The 19,794-nt window shown below is 34.4% G+C and overlaps 2 protein-coding genes across 3 annotated transcripts in view; one reads left to right on the top strand and one right to left on the bottom strand.

Moving 5' to 3' along the window:
- Window positions 1-6,230, bottom strand: part of LOC100369533 (BAR/IMD domain-containing adapter protein 2-like) — a 38,660-nt gene extending 32,430 nt beyond the window's left edge. For both annotated transcript variants that reach the window (XM_006821253.3, XM_085502334.1), the window contains exons 1-3: window positions 6,050-6,230; window positions 5,574-5,649; window positions 2,670-2,756 (exon numbers count right to left, since the gene is read on the bottom strand). In XM_006821253.3, coding sequence (XP_006821316.2) covers window positions 2,670-2,756; window positions 5,574-5,649; window positions 6,050-6,097 — 211 coding nt within the window. In that variant the 5' untranslated portion in view covers window positions 6,098-6,230. The remainder of the gene's footprint in view (window positions 1-2,669; window positions 2,757-5,573; window positions 5,650-6,049) is intronic.
- Window positions 6,231-6,507: 277 nt separating this feature from the next.
- LOC100369681 (uncharacterized) lies at window positions 6,508-11,905 on the top strand. The gene is made up of 6 exons (XM_002738620.3): window positions 6,508-6,774; window positions 8,240-8,310; window positions 8,522-8,591; window positions 9,099-9,321; window positions 10,623-10,792; window positions 11,243-11,905. Exons 1-6 carry the CDS (start codon window positions 6,562-6,564, stop codon window positions 11,603-11,605), a joined length of 1,110 nt encoding a protein of 369 aa, XP_002738666.1. The 5' UTR covers window positions 6,508-6,561; the 3' UTR covers window positions 11,606-11,905.
- Window positions 11,906-19,794: the final 7,889 nt, after the last annotated feature.

Genomic DNA, 19,794 nt, shown 5'->3' with positions numbered 1-19,794 from the left:
AAAAATTGTCATTGTTTAAATGTAAATTAAATATTGGGAAAATAAGTGCTCAATATAACGCGCATACTACTGTAGCACATTTCAATTCTCTGCAAAATCCAACAAATTCCATCATTTTCATTTCTTTCGCCAAGTTGGTAACAAATTTTGAAATTGGATATGAAAAACACTGTACATTTAGTATTAACTAATGTTGCTTAGACTTCCAATCTTGGCAGAAGCCTACTTGATAGTAGCATAGTAAAAACAATAAGTCTTGGTCAAACAAAAATTTCAAAGTTCATGACATTCTGAGGTGATAATAGATACATGCATACTAATATAGCAGTCTGTTTACATGCGATACTTCAACCTGTCGCACTATTTCAGTGAAAATGTTACTATATTTCTTATGTATATTATTTTAATTATATATTAATTATACCTCCATATTAAAATTAATGAAAATTCTTTTGCTATAAAGAACAAGCAGCCTATCGGCTGAGATAGCTCCGCTGTTAGCGATGCACATTTCAATTAAAGAACTGAAGACATCATCAGAAAATGAACAATATGTATGGTATCAAAGCAATCGGACTTACAGTTTTTAACAAGAAGTCGAAAATATCACTTTCTACCAAAAATGACTAAAATATTCACCAAAATTAGAGAATTGACGATATCATCACGAAATGAACAAATCTGAGAAAGGTCTACATGTAGTATCTAAATATGTAATATCAAAGCAATTGAACTATTGGTTTTTAACAAGAAGTCGAAAATATCACTTTTTACCAAAAATGACCAAAATATTCACGAAAATTAGAGAATTGAAGACATCACAAAATGAACAAATCTGAGAGAGGTCCACATGTAGTACCTATATATGTAATATCAAAGCAATCGGACTTGTGGTTTTTAACAAGAAGTCGAAAATATCACTTTTTACCAAAAATTACAAAAATATTCACCAAAATTAGAGAATTGAAGATATCATCACAAAAATGAACAAATCTGAGAGAGGTCCACATGTAGTACCTATATATGTAGTATCAAAGCAATTACTTGCGGTTTTTAACAAGAAGTCGAAAATATCACTTTTTACCAAAAATGATAAAAATATTCACCAAAATTAGAGAATTAAAGATATCATTACAAAATGAACAAATCTGAGAGAGGTCCACATGTAGTACCTATATATGTAGTATCAAAGCAATTACTTGCGGTTTTTAACAAGAAGTCGAAAATATCACTTTTTACCAAAAATGATAAAAATATTCACCAAAATTAGAGAATTAAAGATATCATTACAAAATGAACAAATCTGAGAAAGGTCCACATGTAGTACCTATATATGTAATATCAAAGCAATTGCACTTGCGGTTTTTAACAAGAAGTCGAAAATATCACTTTTTACCAAAAATGACAAAAATATTCACCAAAATTAGAGAATTGAAGATATCAACATGAAATAAACAAACCTCAGAGAGGTCTACCCAAGGTACATATACACCAAGTATCAAAGCATTCAGGCTTGTAGTTTTCAAGAAGAAGTCGAAAAAGTAAAACATTGACACGGACGACGACGACGGACAATCACTCATATGATAATCTCCGCTCGACAAAGTCGACAGCGGAGCTAAAAATGGTTTTGTGCCAATGCATTTAGTAGCATTGATTCACATGGTGATTTAATGTCACCATTTTAAATTCACAAATTTGCCATCAGAACAATTAGTTATAATTGTAATCTTAATGTTCACCTGAACTAACAGTAAGCAAACAAGATTGGTTTTTGTGCCATTGCAATGTAACAGTTACTATATTTGTTTTGATAGAAGCACATTTGCAATATTTTGTTCTAGCTTAATTGATAAGCAATACTGCTTGATGTAAAGCAATGTTGTTAGCACACGCGCTGCTCTTGAAAAGAAAACTTTACTTTGCGTACTTGTGTGTTTGTATATGCAAGTAGCGAATTCCAGTGAAAAACTTTATAATTGATAAAAATAGAATATACGTATAGCTACTAATTTAACCACAGTATCAGTGGACACACTTGAGAAGAAACATAACTCATAATATAAATGACCTTGGAGAAATACACTATATATACATACAATGCAAAAAAAATCTTCACCACAAATGAAACACATCAGTAGACATTTTTCAATGAATAATTTCAATATGTATACTTCAATCAACTGAACCAACAAGATATTACTGTTTTAGAAGTTTAATTAAATATGTTCTTGCGTCAATTGTTCTTGACAAAAACAATCTCAACCAACTTCCCTCACTCCCTCCCTCTTGAATTATCATGCAACACTGTCAGAACACCATGTCTGTCAATAACTTTATTTCAACACTATTTTAAATATTGTTATTGAACAACCAGACAAGAGAATCAGGTTTGATGAATAATAAACTTACACGTAGATACTTATTTGAGTAAGAATAATCAATGGATTTTGACCGATTCACTGCACACAGATTGTGGGAAAAAGGAAACAAAACATTTCTGAAGTAGATATGCCATGAAAAATAAATCTACCCAATGTGTACTTTTCTACTTGACATACTTTACAGTGTACTTCAAGTATTTATTGTAATTAAGCGGCCAACAGAAGGCACTGTAATATCATGATACTGTTCTGAATGTTGAAAGACGTATAAAATGCACTTCTTACCTAATTGTCTGGATGCTTTGGTTTCACTGGCAAGCTCTCCTAATTTGACAATTGATTCAAAATAAGACCTTGCCGCAAGTGACACTCCTACAAATAGTAATAAACATGTATTTCAGAAAAGAAAGAAGCTACTTTGTACGTTAGGTAGAGAATTCTAAATGTTGGGGTGTATGTTCTGTATTGCAATAATATGTGTATTTTGCGTTACCTATAGTTATAAAACCAATTTAAAGCGTTAAGTCATTTGATACAAACAATTAGAACGCAATTATGCAGCTAATTTTGTACACAAAAACACTTCATTTTAGCTGGAATAAATTTTCACTGAAAGGACTTTTTTGTATGGAATTTATTTTTACTGATTTTTGATGAGTTGAATCATAAAACTAAACCACAGGAAGAACAACCACTTAGTTTCCTTTGAACTATGATAGTTGCCGCGATGTCGAATGTTTATTTTGACTGTTTATTTCGTCGCATTAAAAAATAAGCCAATTTACCAAATGAATGTTAATCTCCGACTATCGGTCATTTTCGGAGTCAATCGGGCGACTTCGGTAAATCACATGATCGGATTGTTTTGGTTATAGCATAAAAAACAAGACAAAAACATTGATGTTTTGTAGTTTCAGATATGAAAATTTTTTTTTTTCAAGTTTTCAGTTCCCAGCAAAGCGGTTGATACAAGCGTATCGGCGGCAACTGACTAATGTTGTGGAAACAAAAGCGAAAGCACTGTAAGATAGACTAACACAAAGGTTTTTTTAATCCTCTTATAGTTTTGTTGTTCTTCCTGTGGTTTATAGTTCCATGGTTGAATGTAAAATATAGGAAAAAAGGTTTATTCACTGGATTTTGTTTTAAAGGGACACTTCCAAGTTAAGCCTAATCTCACAACAAATTTACTTTCTGGATTAAAATTACAATGGACAACAAATAATAGATTAACTTTGTAAACATAAACAATAGTGTCCCATGATTCTTTTGGTGCAATCCCTGGGCTTGGAAGGTTCCCCTTTAAATGAATTATCCCATAGCAAAAATAAAGTATTTTACAGTATACTATTGCTGTAGGTCTTGTTTTTCGAACGGTAATTTATCAATTCAAATTAAACTGTCAACCGTAACTTATGCCGTTGAAGTGAAAACCATACAGGAGTGATAAATAGCCTTATAAATTGTTATTGCTCAACACTTTGTGTGAACCTTACTTCAGCTAACAACAAGATTTGTAATCAGATAAGGAAGGAGGTGATTTCACAGCCAATACTCAACAACAAAGTTTAAACTATTGAGTGACTAATTTTTTCCCCGCTCAAATCAGGGTAAATATTATCACATTTTCTGTAATTTTCACTGAAATCAATCTTAATTTTGAACCAAACAAACAAAAATGTGACATTACTAGTTTTTGATCCATTTATTTTTTTATTTTTGCAACATTTTATGTGGAAAGGAGCAGACTATTAATAGAACTATTTTGTGGATGGTGCCTGAAGTTGATATTGGCGTTCATGAGATTTAAAAGGAAGCCAGACAGGAAGTACTAGAAGCAGGAAGTATTAAAGGAAGTATTACAGGAACTAAATAGCGAGTTTGGTGTTAGGTTGGAGTATTTAATTACTACAATTGTTCTAGAATCAGATACAATAGTTTTAGGAAATATTTTACTACAAAAAGTTAGTTGAACAGTCTAAAGATGGGGAATGCTAAGTAGGGTTGAAGAGTTTTGGATACCAAAGAATTTAACCTATGTGCGCATACCCCTGTCCTCGACAAAATTAGGTCAGCAATTTAACAATGGACACAATAAATATTTGCTAATCTGTAAATTTGTAACTAGCATGCAAATTAAATTGTTCAAAGATCACTCTGATTAAAATCTTATGAACCGGTAGGTAAACTTGGTTCACCTTAAATTCCAGTTGCCCAAGTACATTTGCGTAACTACCCATCACCAAATGACTATCCATGTTAACACATTTCAGTTTTTGTTGGATCAGCAATTAATCAAAACTTGCGGTTCAAGCCCACTTTTTAGTAAGTCAAGCTCTAATTGGTTGACAAATCCCATCAGAGAAAAGCTGTCTGGATGATAGTTGCATAGCCATCAACAAATTTGCTTGATAATGATAGCACATGCAAGTTAATGTTAATTACTGGTGTTTCTATGGTCAAAATAAGTAATATTTTATGGATTCAGTACACAACAATCATGATTGTTTACATGCACCGATTCCATTGAGGATGTACTTTTAACAGAGCTAATACGACTGACAAAGAGACAAATAAAAATATATAGAGGCCAAAAAAAAATCTGTTATGTGATAACAAAAAATCTGGTAATTCAGTTTTTAATTTTGTATTCATTCATCAAATTTAATTTATAATAAGAAAACCCACATTTACAGAAAAGCCCTTTTTGCAATGGAAGAAACAATTTCATTCAAGTCTCATTTAAATCTTGTTTGATTTTGTATCATTTTTTATTGTTTGGCCAAAAGATTTCTCTAGGCTAGGCAATACATTTTAGGTACAATAACAGATTGGGTTTATTAAGAACTACACATTTTGTTATTTGGACAGTGGCTTGTAGTTCATGTGTGCTCTAATCTAACCCAGCTTTCTAAATATAATAAAACAGAAGTCATTTCAAATATTATATTCAATATTCCTATCAAGTTGTTTAAAATAGTGTCTTTAAAAATGGAATTCATTGTAGATCCCATATCCAGGGTTTTGTCTAATCATTATCTAATTGACCCGTAAGAACAAAAATCAACTAATCACTCACAGGTGTAAATTGTAAAGAGAGCACAATGGGAGTTGACGAGAGGACAATGACTGGACACCGGATGTTTGCATAAAATACGTAGCAGGACATCACTGTATGGAGTTACTTACCGACAAGTGCCTTCTCATAGGATCTGCCCATCGCTATCATGTGCCTGATTGCGGGGTTCAGGTTTTCTGTTGTGTGCTGAAATTTTAATTTCATAAAATTAAATTAAATTAGAAGAATAACAAGTTTGTCTTCGAAAAAATAAATAAACACGCGAGATAAAACGACCTGCGATGTTACGTGAAATAAATGTTCATAGCCGCGTGTGGTAAATATTAGTGATTCAATTCAAAGCTTTTTAAATGCCTGTAATTTGTACAGGTTTAAGAAGAAGAAAAAACATTTATAAAAGACGGATAAGCTCAAATTACTGAGGTGCAAAATGCGGCACGTGTCTTTGGATTGCAAACACGAGAAAACAGTTTACATAAACGAAGAATTCCCCATTCGCACCATTGAAGCTGAAGACACATCGCCAAAACATTTCAAGTTCCTTGCTTCATTTTTTTGGATTTTTAAAGATTACTTGAATACTTACCCTGTACACCCCCTCTGTCAAACGACTGATCTCTTCGCTGGTCGGCATTGCTGTGGATAAATCACGTATTTCGCATAAAATGGCAGAAAATCGTTACAAACATGAAGGATGGCAGAGAAAACCCTGATACTTCGAAGAAGAGAAATTATTACTTCGTGAGCTGTGGGCGGCGGTGCATATGACGTCACTTTCGTACAAAGGGCACCGATTTTTCTATTTGGGTGTAGGGGGAATAGGCCTCATCCAGAGGGTGAAACGTGGGCAGTGTCTGTTTAAAAATCGTCTGTATAACCACAGCTTTACCGTTGTTTGGACATTCTTGTTCCAGAATTATAAGTCTTTTAGTTTCAAATACATCTACCTCTTATCCGTGAAACCATTATTTTATACTTTAACTTTATTGACATTATTCATTTTGAATAGAACATAGTTCAATTTATAACGAGATAACATAGGGTTTGCTAACATCGAACATAGAGGGCGCAATTTTGAGGTTAGGGGTCAGAACCAAAATGGCTGCTGAAAATGGAAATGAATGTGTTTTGGGTACAGAAGAGGACCAAACTGCGAGTGACGTAGCTGTACGTTCTGAGTCGGATAGTTTTAATATCGAAGTACAGCCATGCACATTAGAAGGCCAAGCTGGAGAGCCAGTTATTTCTGAACAAGAGCGATATAAGAAGAAATACTTCACACTAAAAAGGAAATGTGACCTCATTAAAAATGTGAGTTGCAATCTCCTGAGGTGGGGGGGTTGGAGGGAGGCGGGGTGATTTATATGTGTACACAAATTAGGGAGGACTGAAACAGTGTTATCAATAGGTCACAGTGAAGCACAGAGGCAGCTTGGTGTAGACCTACGAACCTCAAAGATGTGTTATCAGGATATTTCATCTTTACACGTTGATGCTGAGCATCTTATGGATACTGCAGTGTTCAGAAGCAAAAAAATGTCAACACAAACAGTGTAATCTGGTGTGAGTTAGTTGATCTTGTCATGGAGGTAATAAGACTTATTACCTCCATGATCTTGTGTACAGAGTTAATACCATAGGCGCTGATGGTAACAATGAATGAAAGAACACTGTTCATCCTGGGGTTTGTAGGTCCATGCACGCAGTTGAGACAAAGGACATCACAATTCACAAATCTAAATTGCTGCTAGATCATCTCTGTGCTGTTACAGTTTGTATATTCTATTTTGACTCGGAGGAAAATATAACAGAAATAAACTTTAAAAAAATCCAATGGATGTATTGTGGCCCTATGTGCATACTACTAATAATGCATGTATCAATGCAGTCTTCTCTGCTGAGTTTCACTAGCATTTGTTTCTGCAACAGCCACATGTACCGTAAAATCTGTATAAGAAGTCGCATTTCTAATAGAGAAGATGTGGCTTTTATTAATACATATATACATTAGAGAAATGGTGTATTTTTGGTTTTCAATTATTCAAAAAAAGTGCATGGGGCGGCTTCTATTAAGAGTGCAGCCATTAATACAACTTTTACAGTACATGTACTTTGAATTTGCTCATTATGTATGCATAAACATTGTAGACAAAAGTAAGAAATATTAAAAACTCTCTCAATGACGTTTCTGGTTAGATCTGCGCATACTTACTGTGCGTTTGACACTAGAATGACATTACAAAAGTGCATGAATCAGATAAATGCAAGTATGTTCAAAATTTTCAGATAGGTACGTGTCAAACTACCAGCACGGTCAGCCTTGGCACGAATCTTAGGAACTTATTCCCCAATTCACACCTAAAACAATAGCCATTGCCAGTCCATTCTTCAGTGGTCTGCAGCTAAAACGTACTCGCCCGATACATGTACCAACTTACATTAAACAAATTTTCTAAACTTTGCTTTTGTGTTTTCCTCTGATCATGTGGTACATGTATGACAGGGATACAAACTTCACTAGTCAGAATTTTAGAACAGAAATGAGTTTTCATGTAAACTCAGATTGGTGAAGAAAAAAATAATTGTATTTCTGATCATCCACGCAAAGTTATAAAGTATGCATCTCACAGCTTTCTTGGTAGAATTTTAGCAAAAATTAAGTTTTCATGAAAAATCATTACCGTAATAAAAGCACAAATTTAATGACAATTCAAAAATTGCATGTTAATTTTAAAAATTCAAATTGACCGAATATATATCTGTTATTTTAATACAGGGAAATGATAAGTTGGTAAACAGACTGTACTATGTGAAGAAAGCAATCCGGAAACTGAAACGAGAAAGACAGTAAGTTGAAGTACTGGTATTCTTTGCAACTTGGCCTTGGACACAAATGACTGCAGAAATCCTGTTGAGATCAAGAGTAAGACCCCCCCCCTCAAATAGTGTTCCCTTCTCATAGTGCCCACAGTTCCCCAGATCATTTTATTTATAGTTACTTCAGTCAATGAAAATATTGTTTATACGTATATATTGTAATATTCCTATTTTCTTGCAGATGTCTGATGAGTAAATTGGATGAACATGGAGATGACTATAAAAATGTACCGCTTACTGTTTCACTAGAGGTGATGAAGGCATTAAACTACTGTATATTGGTTTTCTTCCTCTAATACTGTAAAACATGTCTTTTTAGCTAGCATGTTATTTTAGCTAATCTGTAATTTTGCTAATTCAAGATGCAGCTAATTTAACAGAAAGTACCGGTATATTCTCATAGGGAGATAGTCAAAACTTTAGCTAAATTAAGATTCTGTTAATTCATGCCGAGAGCCAAATCCGCTAAAATTGCATGCAACCATTTCAACGTGTTTTTCAGTACTTGATCTGCATATGCTGATTTAATATAAATATTCATGAGTATTTATAATATACAATTGATAATGGAAGATCATATGTACTCTATATGACTTTTATTTCTCAGTGGCAGTGAGCAACATGAAAATGTATATTTGAAAAGGCTGTATGACATAGCTGTTACCCTACCACCTTTTTTCTGTTTCATTGAAAAATTATAGGAAATGTTTTTGAATCAAAACATAAATCCTTCATGTTCACTGTCTCTGTCTTCACAGGATAGTCTACAGATGAATGCCGCTGGCATTCCACCAAATTTTCCTCCCACAATGCACCATCCTGGCATGCTGGGAATGACCCATGACATGAATTTCAATGCAGACAGCCTTGCAACTGGTCTGCCACCTCATATGCAAATGTTCCCACAACAAGCTGCCAATCCAGTTAGTGCATCTGGTAGCAGTAAAAAGAAGAGACATGGGAAAACAGAAAAGGAAAAAGGTATATTTAATGATTATGCAAATTTGCATAAATAATCATTAACTTTGGCGATTGTAAAGTGGCTAGTATGTCTGCTTCATACTAGTGAGATTGTAGGTTTGATTCCCAAGCTGAATAATCACTCAGAAACATAAATCACGAGTAGAGTCTGCCATGCCTTCCGAATACATGGTATTATTAGGTTTGAAAGACTGGTGAATACACCTGAAATTGCAATTAGCACCCAAGACAAACAAGTCAGGAGCGATGCTAGTAACTTCAAAGTTTGGAAAGGTTGCATGACAAAAAAATATTTGAAAGAAAATAACCATTTACAGATATATATTTAAAACAAGGGAGAGTGTTACATTTGTGCATATTTTGCCTCGTGACGTACCTCACCAATTTTGCAGTTAATTGTCATCTATTGTACAAATTTATACTTAATACATTATTAACAAAAATTAATATTTTCTAAGCAAAGTTGTTTCAAGACTCAATAAGTGGTTTTAAATTGAAAAGATAGATTTTATTTTTTTTTAAATTAGGATGAGGCTTTAGTTGCGTATTTTACAGTAGTTACATTTGCGTATTGTATGTACCAATACTGTGTTTGCTCTGTTAAAACCACACATCAACTAAAAATGTTTGATCTTTTTAAATACAACATTTCGACCAAATTATGTGAGCGAATGCTCGACTAATAAAGCAATTACATATATTAAACCATGTATGAATACATTGACTTGGGTTATGGCGTGCTCATGATACACTACTTTGCTTTCACTGTTAGATTACGCTGTTTCATTACTGTCTTGTATCCTAATGTGGTTTCGCTGAATATATGTGCAACTATCTGTATGTCCCTCACCCAGCTAGTAATCCCAGTAGTGTCCAAATAAGTTTTGGAAAATCAGTTGACATTTGGGAAAAAGTATTTTGTTTTATATCATGCATATGCATCTACCGTATCAATGTAATACTCATTGTTGTGGGGGAAGTATGTACTTCAATTTGGCAGGATTCAATTTATCCAATTCTTTGCAAACAAAGAAAATACTGCTAAAAGGGAGTTGATGTTGCATACAATGTACATTTCCACATACCAATGGGTTGCTAGATAGGTACTAGACATCCATACAACGTATACAATAAATGACATTTTCCCAGATGTCAATGCATTTTCTGAAATTATTTTTGATGTTGCTTTTATTTTATTTTTTTCAAATTCTGTTTTCTCCCTATTTTTGCATGTTGTCTATCCTGTATGTTATGTCTGTATTTTTTTTCTTTTTTTTTTTTTTTTGCCGTGTTGTCTGTAGATCCGAACGCACCAAAGAGGCCTGCCAATGCCTTCTTCATGTTCTGTCAGCAGGAACGTCCCAGACTACAGGAAGAGTACTACAAGGAACGGAAAGAGGAGATAAGTCATCTTGAAATGACTAAAGTATTGTCCAAAAAATGGAGTGACCTCAGTGGTGATGACAAAGAGGTAATGTTCTTTATATAGATTATCTGCCTTTGTCAACTAGAGATTATAAAATAAAATTCTTCCACAAATTCGGCATTTGTTGATAAAATTATCTATCAAAAATATTTTGTGATATTTTATAAAACTTTGACACAATTTTCATGGAATTTTGTATTCAGGAATGCTATTGAATCATTCACGAAATTTGTGCACTTTACAATAACTCGCAAAGGCAGTAACCATCTGTTTTGTTCTGGTCTTGTTTATGAAAAGTATTTATAAATTAAATAAATTTAACTTGCTAACTTTAAAAGTGGTTGCACTCTCCCGTAGTTCGAAATATTTGATATGGTTTTTGCGAAAAATGTATTTATATAGTTTTGCTTTCCCTTGCAGTTAACATGTACAACTTAAACATTTAAGAATTAGTTACAGTTCCTCTAAACATGATTTTTCTACTTATTTCCATAGAGATACTATAATCTGTATCAAAAAGATAAGGAGAGGTATGAAGAAGAGATGAAACACTATATCAAACCAACTAAACATCAACCCAAACATAATGGACATGCTATATCGGCACCACCACCTGCTTTTGTTGTAAAGTCTGAAGTTGCTTCTCAAGATGACCCTTATTCAATGCCCCAGGGTAATGTAATGCCTCATGGTAATGTTACAATGTCCCAAGGTAATGCTACTATGTCCCAGGATAATGTTCCAATGTCCCAGGGGAATGTTCCAATGTCCCAGGGTAATGTTCCAATCTACCAGGGCATTCAAAATCCTCCATTGTTTTCTGATGCCAATGTATCTCCTTTTCCCAACATGCTATAATTAGGTAATTAATTAAATTTGCACCATTATAAACGAAGATCATCTGTTTTTTGTGGTGACAAACAACAACTGGTCACACTAGTATGTGATTTGAATACCATTATACACTGTTGAGAGGTTGTGACAACAGAAGAATGATCTGTTCATGTTGAAAAATTTAGTAACTTGTCATCGCATCTCGTTTTGTGAACAATAGCACTATTCAACCATTGTTACTGCTGTAGATTTTTCACAGTGTAGATGATGTAAAGTTAGAATGTTTGTGACGATGGAAATAAAGCACATTCTTTGTACTCTTAATTGTATATGTTGTCTGTTTTGGGTTCCATGCAGCCATCCATCTGTTTGTTTAAAGTTTGGTACAAAGAATACTTTTGCTTCACAGTATGATTACAATTGCTGGCAGCAGGATATACCTCTCACCGATTTTGGTGTGTTTGTGTCAAATTTGTTTCCCATTAATTATCACAAGAGTTGCTTTGTACAATGAACACCAGATCGGAGTAGATTTTTGTACAAATCTGTACCTGTTATTTAGGTAATTTGCATAGTTAGTTGAGCATTTGTGTGTTCTTGCATCTGTTTGCACAAATGTATTAACCATGTTCTCACTAGTGAAATCAATCCAAATTGAGATGGATTCAAATCTCAGGCCAAATCTCTGTGGGAACAGTCAGATCAAAGCTGGCACATGCCTGTTTTTGTGTATACATTTAGTGGTACAGAAACAGACACCTAGCAAATGTCTGGTAATTGAAATATACTGGTACATAAGAATGCTTTCATTATTTCATTCATAATTGGATATATGTACATATCCAGCACTGTGATATCATTACCAATGTTACCATTCATGAAATTACATAGCCTGAACTGAATTCTACTTTCGTTGCTGAAGTTATCTTTTGCGACAATAATTAGGCAATTTTTCACATTGATTGGCATTTGTCAACTTCCAAAACTGTGTCATGTTTATGAAAATAAGTACCCCCCGTATTTGTCTTCAATTAGGCGCCACTTTGTTACACTTTCATGTCATGGTGGCGCTTATTTGTGGTTAAATTTGAGCAACTTTGTTTCAAATGGCGCTTATTTCAAGCACTTCAAGTTCTAGTACCGGTAACTGTGTTACAAGCCATTGTTTTTGCTACATTCTGGTGATAGATTATTGACAATATTTTACATTACAGTCTGACGCTTAGTCACTGTAGCCTTTATTTTAAATACTGAGTAAATGACCCGTTTTCAGACAGTTTAGAAAGTTATACAAAAAATATCATTCTTTAGAAAACATTCACAGTTTGCCGTACAATCAACAGAAAAATAAAACAAACACAAATTCAACGCTTAGTGGTCAATGATCACGGTAGCAAAATCCGGTCATGCTGCATTCCACGGTTACGATTATTACTCAGTAGTAGTTATAATAACGTACAAAAAATAAAATGCAAGTAAAATTCAACTTAATTTCATCGTAAGCGAATGATTCTGGTCGCATGTAAACGCTCGGCGCGATTCGATGTCTGCCATGCTTCCTGTCTAGGACTTGACCTGGAATGCGTTTTTTGACCTGATAGGTCAAGTCGTTAATTAACCAATCAAAATGCTGGATGATGCCAACGTGATCAAATTACCATAGCTCATTTAAATAATGTATGAACGCAATGCGGAAGTGATTTGCCGATGTTTGCGATATTTTGGCTTTGATTTTGGTGGGAAAAACGGCATGATTTTTTTTTCAAATCAAGAAATTAGTTATTTTTGGAAAGTAAACTGAGCATTTAAAGAATAATTTAACACTGTTTACTGTGACAACAGCGCATTTGAAACAGAACATTTTCGCGTTGTTTTAATTTCGTTTTTATGGACTTACTGCGAAATTAAAAACCACGCTGATATTTTCTACAGTAGACTAAAAAGACATGTTTCAAGAGATTATAGACCGATTTCTTAAAAATTGTTAGAAACAAAACCAATTTTTTTTTTACATAAAAGCCATTCGAACAGTAACAGCGAGGGACTTCCGGGATCGCGTCCATCGTTACGAACCGGTAACCGGTAGTCGATCCGCCGGCGCCCAATTCACGATCATTACGTGCCAAAATTTCAACTTTGTCTGGCGCTTAATTGAGGTGTAAAATACAAAGTTTTTGTGGCACTGGCGCCTAATTGAAGGTGGCGCTTAACTGAAGACAAATACGGTATGTGATTTTGGCATATGTCGACTGAGTCCCCTAGCTGGTATGAACATGGCATCGTTAATCCCTACACAATCATGGAAGTATATCTTGATTTGCATTGAGTATGCCAGGGAGAATACAGCTATTCAAACCTGATACATGATAGCTGTTTGTGTAGACTGGTATCTGATAACGACTTCTAATTAATATGTGCATATTATTAGTCTATTATTTTGCGTTTGTTCCGTACGTCCGGAGCTATATCTCAGACACCCATTGACGGATTCCATTCAAACTTTACATGAAGACAATACATAATGTCTTAAATATGCACGTCAAGTTACTTTATGATCGGAGAAAAAATGGCCGACTAGCGGCCATTTTGGATGTAAAATTTGCTATTTCTGATACCTAAATGTGTCCGCAGCAGTTTTTCAGAGATGACTAGGCCGATTTGGATCAAAGTTAGTATGGTGATCATACATATTGGGTTATAGGTGCATGTCATATTTTTTCCATAATCTGAACAAATATGGCCGACTGGCGGCCATTTTATTTTTCATGGTACCCATGCTACTTTCTCTTGAATGCAATGAACGTTTCTCTTTAAATTTAAATTCTCTTTAAATATGGCTGACCGATGCCCAAATTTCCTGTAAAAACGTTAAATCGTCATTTTTTACATGTCCGAGGCTGTTTCTCAAAGATGACTACGCCAATTTAGATCAAAGTTGATATGTTGTTCATACATATTTGGTTATAGGTGCACGTCATATTTTTTTCGTGATTCGAACAAACATGACTGACTGGTGGCCATTTTGTTTTTTATGGTACCCATGCTACTTTCTCTTGAATACAATGAACGTTTTTCTTTAAATTTTGTACCAAGATAGTATACCAAGGAATACATGCGCACCAATATTATTTTTGTGATTCAATTCAATATGACTGGCTGACGCCCAATTTTTATGTAAAAGCACTATAAATCATAATTTTAACATGTCCGGAGCTGTTTCTCAGAGATGACTAGGCCAATTTTGATCAAAGTTGGTATGATGATCATACATATTGGGTTATAGTCGCATGTCATATTTTTTCTGTGATTCAAATTAATATGGCTGACTGGTGGCCATTTTGTTTTTCATGATACCCATGCCTACTTTCCCATGAATGCAATGATCATTTCTATTTAAATTTTGTACAAAGACAGTATACCAATAGATACATCAACATGAACATTATTTTTGTAATTTGATTCAATATGACTGCCCAATGTCCAATTCTCATGTAAAAGCACTAAATCATAATTTTTTTACAAATCCATCTCTTATTAATCGTTTCAATCTAATTAATCTCAATGACTTCATCAGCATCAAATTTTGGACGGGGACTGTGTTATTAACAATGACTTGTTTTTCCTAATTTACATATTAATTAACCGTTTTCAGGTTTATTCAGTATCTTAACTGTTTTTTCCATTTGTTAATTGTAGTTTTCACAGGTATAATGAAACTAGGTATATGCATGTCTATGCAGATAAATGACTAATTATACTGTTTATATCATTATAGTTTATAATAGTCTGCAGTTTAATTAGCTAATTTGCATACTAATTACATATATATCAGATTTTCTTTGCTGTATCATTCAATAAAAAAAAAAAACTATTTCATAATTTCACTTATCATCCCTTGACTGGAGAAATCTTTTGTTGTCTGTGTCCATGCGTCGGTTTTTAATCAATTAGCTCAATTAATTCGCATAGTTAGCAATTGATTCACACACGGGGTCATGTCTGGTCTTGCAAAAAACGTGCATGCCGTGATAATTTAAACATAACCATGTTGATTTATTACAACTTTGCATGAACATTACACGTGATGGACATTTTTTTGTGATTTGGTTCAAAACTGAAGAATGGTGGTCATGTCAGTTTTATCATCAAGTGACCTTCTCTTTGATCGATTGTAGTTAAATTTGGTTCAAAGGTCAGACTTTTATTCAAAAATAGTTCAAATGTTCTGTTCAGTAGTTTTGATTACATTATTAATCAACAGGAAGCTATTTTATTTTATTTATTTTTAAAGTTTGGTACAAAAGCAAGACACAAGTTTTATGTGTGTACTAATTGGTTTCAAAGAAATGTATTGACATTCATTTTTCATGAATAGTTTTTGGCGAAACTTTCATCAAAAATTACAATTAGGAAAACCGAAACATACAACAACAACAACCCCTCCCCTCAAAATAAAAGGGGCCATACGCGCAGACCACAAATAACTGGCGTGGGGCAAATATTATTAATGGTCTTGGGTACGTGTTTACGTGAAGTAGCCAGAAAAAATACTTTCAAATTCGTCCAACAATTGTGCCATAAGCTAAGAAAAATAAAAACCCAAAGTTGAACTCCCCGACGGGGAATTGAACACCGGTCTTCCGCGTGACAGGCGGAGATACTCACCACTATACTATCGAGGAATGTTCTAAATGTTGCGGCGTTCGAATGGTATATAAATTAATGTTATACAGATAAGACTAAATAAGGTTATATTTTCCGGAAACTGCGGAAATAAGAATTTTGACCATCTATAAAATGTATCGTCATGGTAATTAAAAGGGAGTCCTACTTTCAAAATATGATCGTACATGCCCCCCCCCCATCTAGCGGTCAAATAATAATACCTGTAGTACTGAGTGAGTACAGGCACGGAGGTAGAAAATCTCTTTTCTACCTCCATGGTACAGGCCAGTTCAGTCATTAAAATGGCAGCCGACTGGTGACCACGAAAGTTGTATTGTCACTGCCAGGTTTCTTTACCCATTTGTTTTATCGATTGTTATTGTTTGTTCAGCCGCAACTTGAAGCAATTGTAGCTCCACGCACAGCTCCGGTCAGTAGCATGGGCTAAGAATTCAAATACCTTAGCCCGTGCTAAGAAAACGTGCGTGAACGCTAAGCGCGGGCTAAGAAATGCAATTCAGGTACTCCTTCTGTCTTTTACCTCGACGGAAATGCTAAGTACAGATTAAATCTTGCCCTATTTTATGACCCGGTCCAGACCTTTAGAACGGGCTGACGAAGTGTGCATGAACGCTTAGCTCGGTCTAAGCGCCCAAAACACCATTATATTCAATGTTCATTTGGAATAATCCCTATTATATTCATAACTATTCATTTCGGCATGCCATTTCCGACATGACAATCAACGCAAACACACATACAGAGATTGTTCTCGAGAAAAAAAAATAAACTGACGATGAGACATCCTGTTATTCTGTAATTTCACTTTCTGAATTTGCAGTTCCGACATGACAATCAACGCGAACACACTTACAGAGATTGTTCTCGAGAAAAAATGAACTGACGATGAGACATCCTGTTATTCTGCAATTTCACTTTCTGAATTTGCAGTTCCGACATGACAATCAACGCAAACACACTTTATACAGAGATTGTTCTCGAGAAGAAAATGAACTGACGATGAGACATCCTGTTATTCTGCAATTTCACTTTCTGAATTTGCAGTTCCGACATGACAATCAACGCAAACACACTTTATACAGAGATTGTTCTCGAGAAAAAATGAACTGACGATGAGACATCTTGTTATTCTGCAATTTCACTTTCAGAATTTGCAGTTCCGACATGACAATCAACGCGAACACACTTACAGAGATTGTTCTCGAGAAAAAATGAACTGACGATGAGACATACTGTTATTCTGCAATCTACACTTTCTAAATTTGCTTCAGTTTCGTATTGTTTTATAACCGTATAACTATAAGTATAATTTCCTAGTTACTGTACTAGTAATCATAGTTAAAATGACTGAAAGTTTGGGTGCTCCCAAGCCTGTGCTAACCACTGTTTCCTCTCGTGCGTGAACGCAATTGGGTCTATCCAATATGCTAGCATACGAAATTAGCATAAATCTTAGCCCGTACTCAGTTTCGTATAGCGTGAACACTACTATAATAATGGTTTGCATATTCCCTTCAACTGTTTTTCAGTTTTGATCATTAAATTCATCCAACTGGAAAGTATTTGTTTTATTTTTCAATTATCGTCACTTATTCGTAAAAGTGAAAGACGTAATAGGTTTCATATGCGTGCCAATTTGTTTCTGTTTCAATGGAATTTCCCGACACCCTTCCAACTTTCATTATGTTTCTGTTTCGATGCAATTTCCTGAACAACCAAATTCATATATGTTACACACGTAGGGCTAATCTTGTTACACTGTTCAGGGGACTCTCAACAACCATTGCAAAATATCGTTTTCTGCGAGTTTTTGGTCTTTGTTTTCACTGCCCAGGCCCGTAGCCAGCACTTTTGAATAGGGGGTTCGAAAACAATAATAAATGATATATTTGATGTGAAACGTGTGAATTTTATAATATTCAAAAAGTGTGTTTGAGCTCTGTTACATACATTTTTATATTCTCGGTTTTAAATTCAATTGGTTTACTTTGTGTTACGTTGGTAAGTTATTCCACATAACATTTTTGAACTATTTTACCATTTTAGAGAAGGGGTCCTAGGCCATTCCCCACCCACAGACAAACACACCCACACCCTTGATCCATTACGGCAAAATGTTGTACACAAAAAAGACAAGACTGTACGTATCTTAGCATTATTGTCCAAGCATTTTAAGGTAGAATGCTACTCATGAGCTTTTTCGCTCTTCACAGATGTTAGCGCACATATAAAGTGACACAATTTCATGTCGAAATCTGTCTACAATTATTCATTTTAGTATTAGTCAATTATGTAATTTTATTTCTGTATAAGGCCTCACCACAACGTACAAAATGTAATGGGTAGAAATGTGCATATCACGTTTTAAAAACAATACAACATCCATGTAAACATATGGTACTAAGTTAAGCTGGATTCATATTTATCTCGTCGCTTGAAAACTTTTAAAAGATACAGAGCTAGTTGATATATGGTGTGGCAGTTTATGTAGCAACGAAGTAAGCCCAGACTGTCAGTATAGCATAATTGCATACAATTATTGACAAAAGATCAGCCCTTAGATCTTTATAAAATGAACATATACATGCTAAATTCAAACGATCTAAATGTATTTTTGTGTGTCTGCTTAATTCAACATTATGTTCATGGCCAAAACAGCGAAAACTCGTCAGTATATACTTTAGTCTATAATTGCTTGCCAATAAATCTCCCAGGTTATAATACTACATTGATTTTTCCGAAAGTACACAGCCTGGATGATTGTGAAATTGAGGCATGCCATTCTTGCTGACAACATTTTTTTTTATTTCTTTAGTAAATATCCCTAAGAAATTTGCAGTATCTGCAACTTGTTTTCCAAACCAGGCAATGCCGAAACCATATTTGAACAGGAGATTTTTATGTGGGTTTCCCAAGTAAGTCTGCCAGTCTTGCCTAATCGTTTAAGCATGATATAACATGTTTTTGGGTTCCAGCTATTTTTTATTTAATTCACCAATATAAGATACAACGCTTGAAATAACCACAGCATAATGGCAGCCTTCCACATTCGTCCAACATCGCTACATTTTTTGTACAACTATTAATGCTAAGTAGATATCTGCAAAATGTTGTCTGTACCCTCTCAATTTCCGAATTTTGGTACCCCCATATCGCTACCATAAGAAATAGCTGGCACAATGAATGCATCAAACAAATTAAATGCACTAACCAATGGCATACTACCAAGTTTCTTGCAGTACGTAAATTTGTTGGTTTACTGTAAATCTGTTTTTAGAGGGCGGTAAAATAATATGCATATAGTAGCAGTTTAGGAGCGGTCTCAATAAACTTCAATGACTACATCTCCTTTTTATGAACCCACTAAAAATATAGAAAATTTTCTAAGACATCAAAAAAACGTGTAAAAAAATATGTTTGAAAATATGATTTATCGCATAGTTTCAGTGCTGAAGCAACACTGTGGGATAATTTTTTGGCTGCAAGAAGCTTTTCGACCTATACAACTCGTGATGATAAATCTTCGG

The sequence above is a fragment of the Saccoglossus kowalevskii genome, chromosome 8, assembly GCF_978046115.1.
Source record: "Saccoglossus kowalevskii chromosome 8, keSacKowa6.1, whole genome shotgun sequence".
Taxonomy (NCBI): domain Eukaryota; kingdom Metazoa; phylum Hemichordata; class Enteropneusta; family Harrimaniidae; genus Saccoglossus; species Saccoglossus kowalevskii.
The sequence above is the reverse complement of the archived record's forward strand: the minus strand, read 5'-3'. Positions and strand labels throughout refer to the sequence as shown.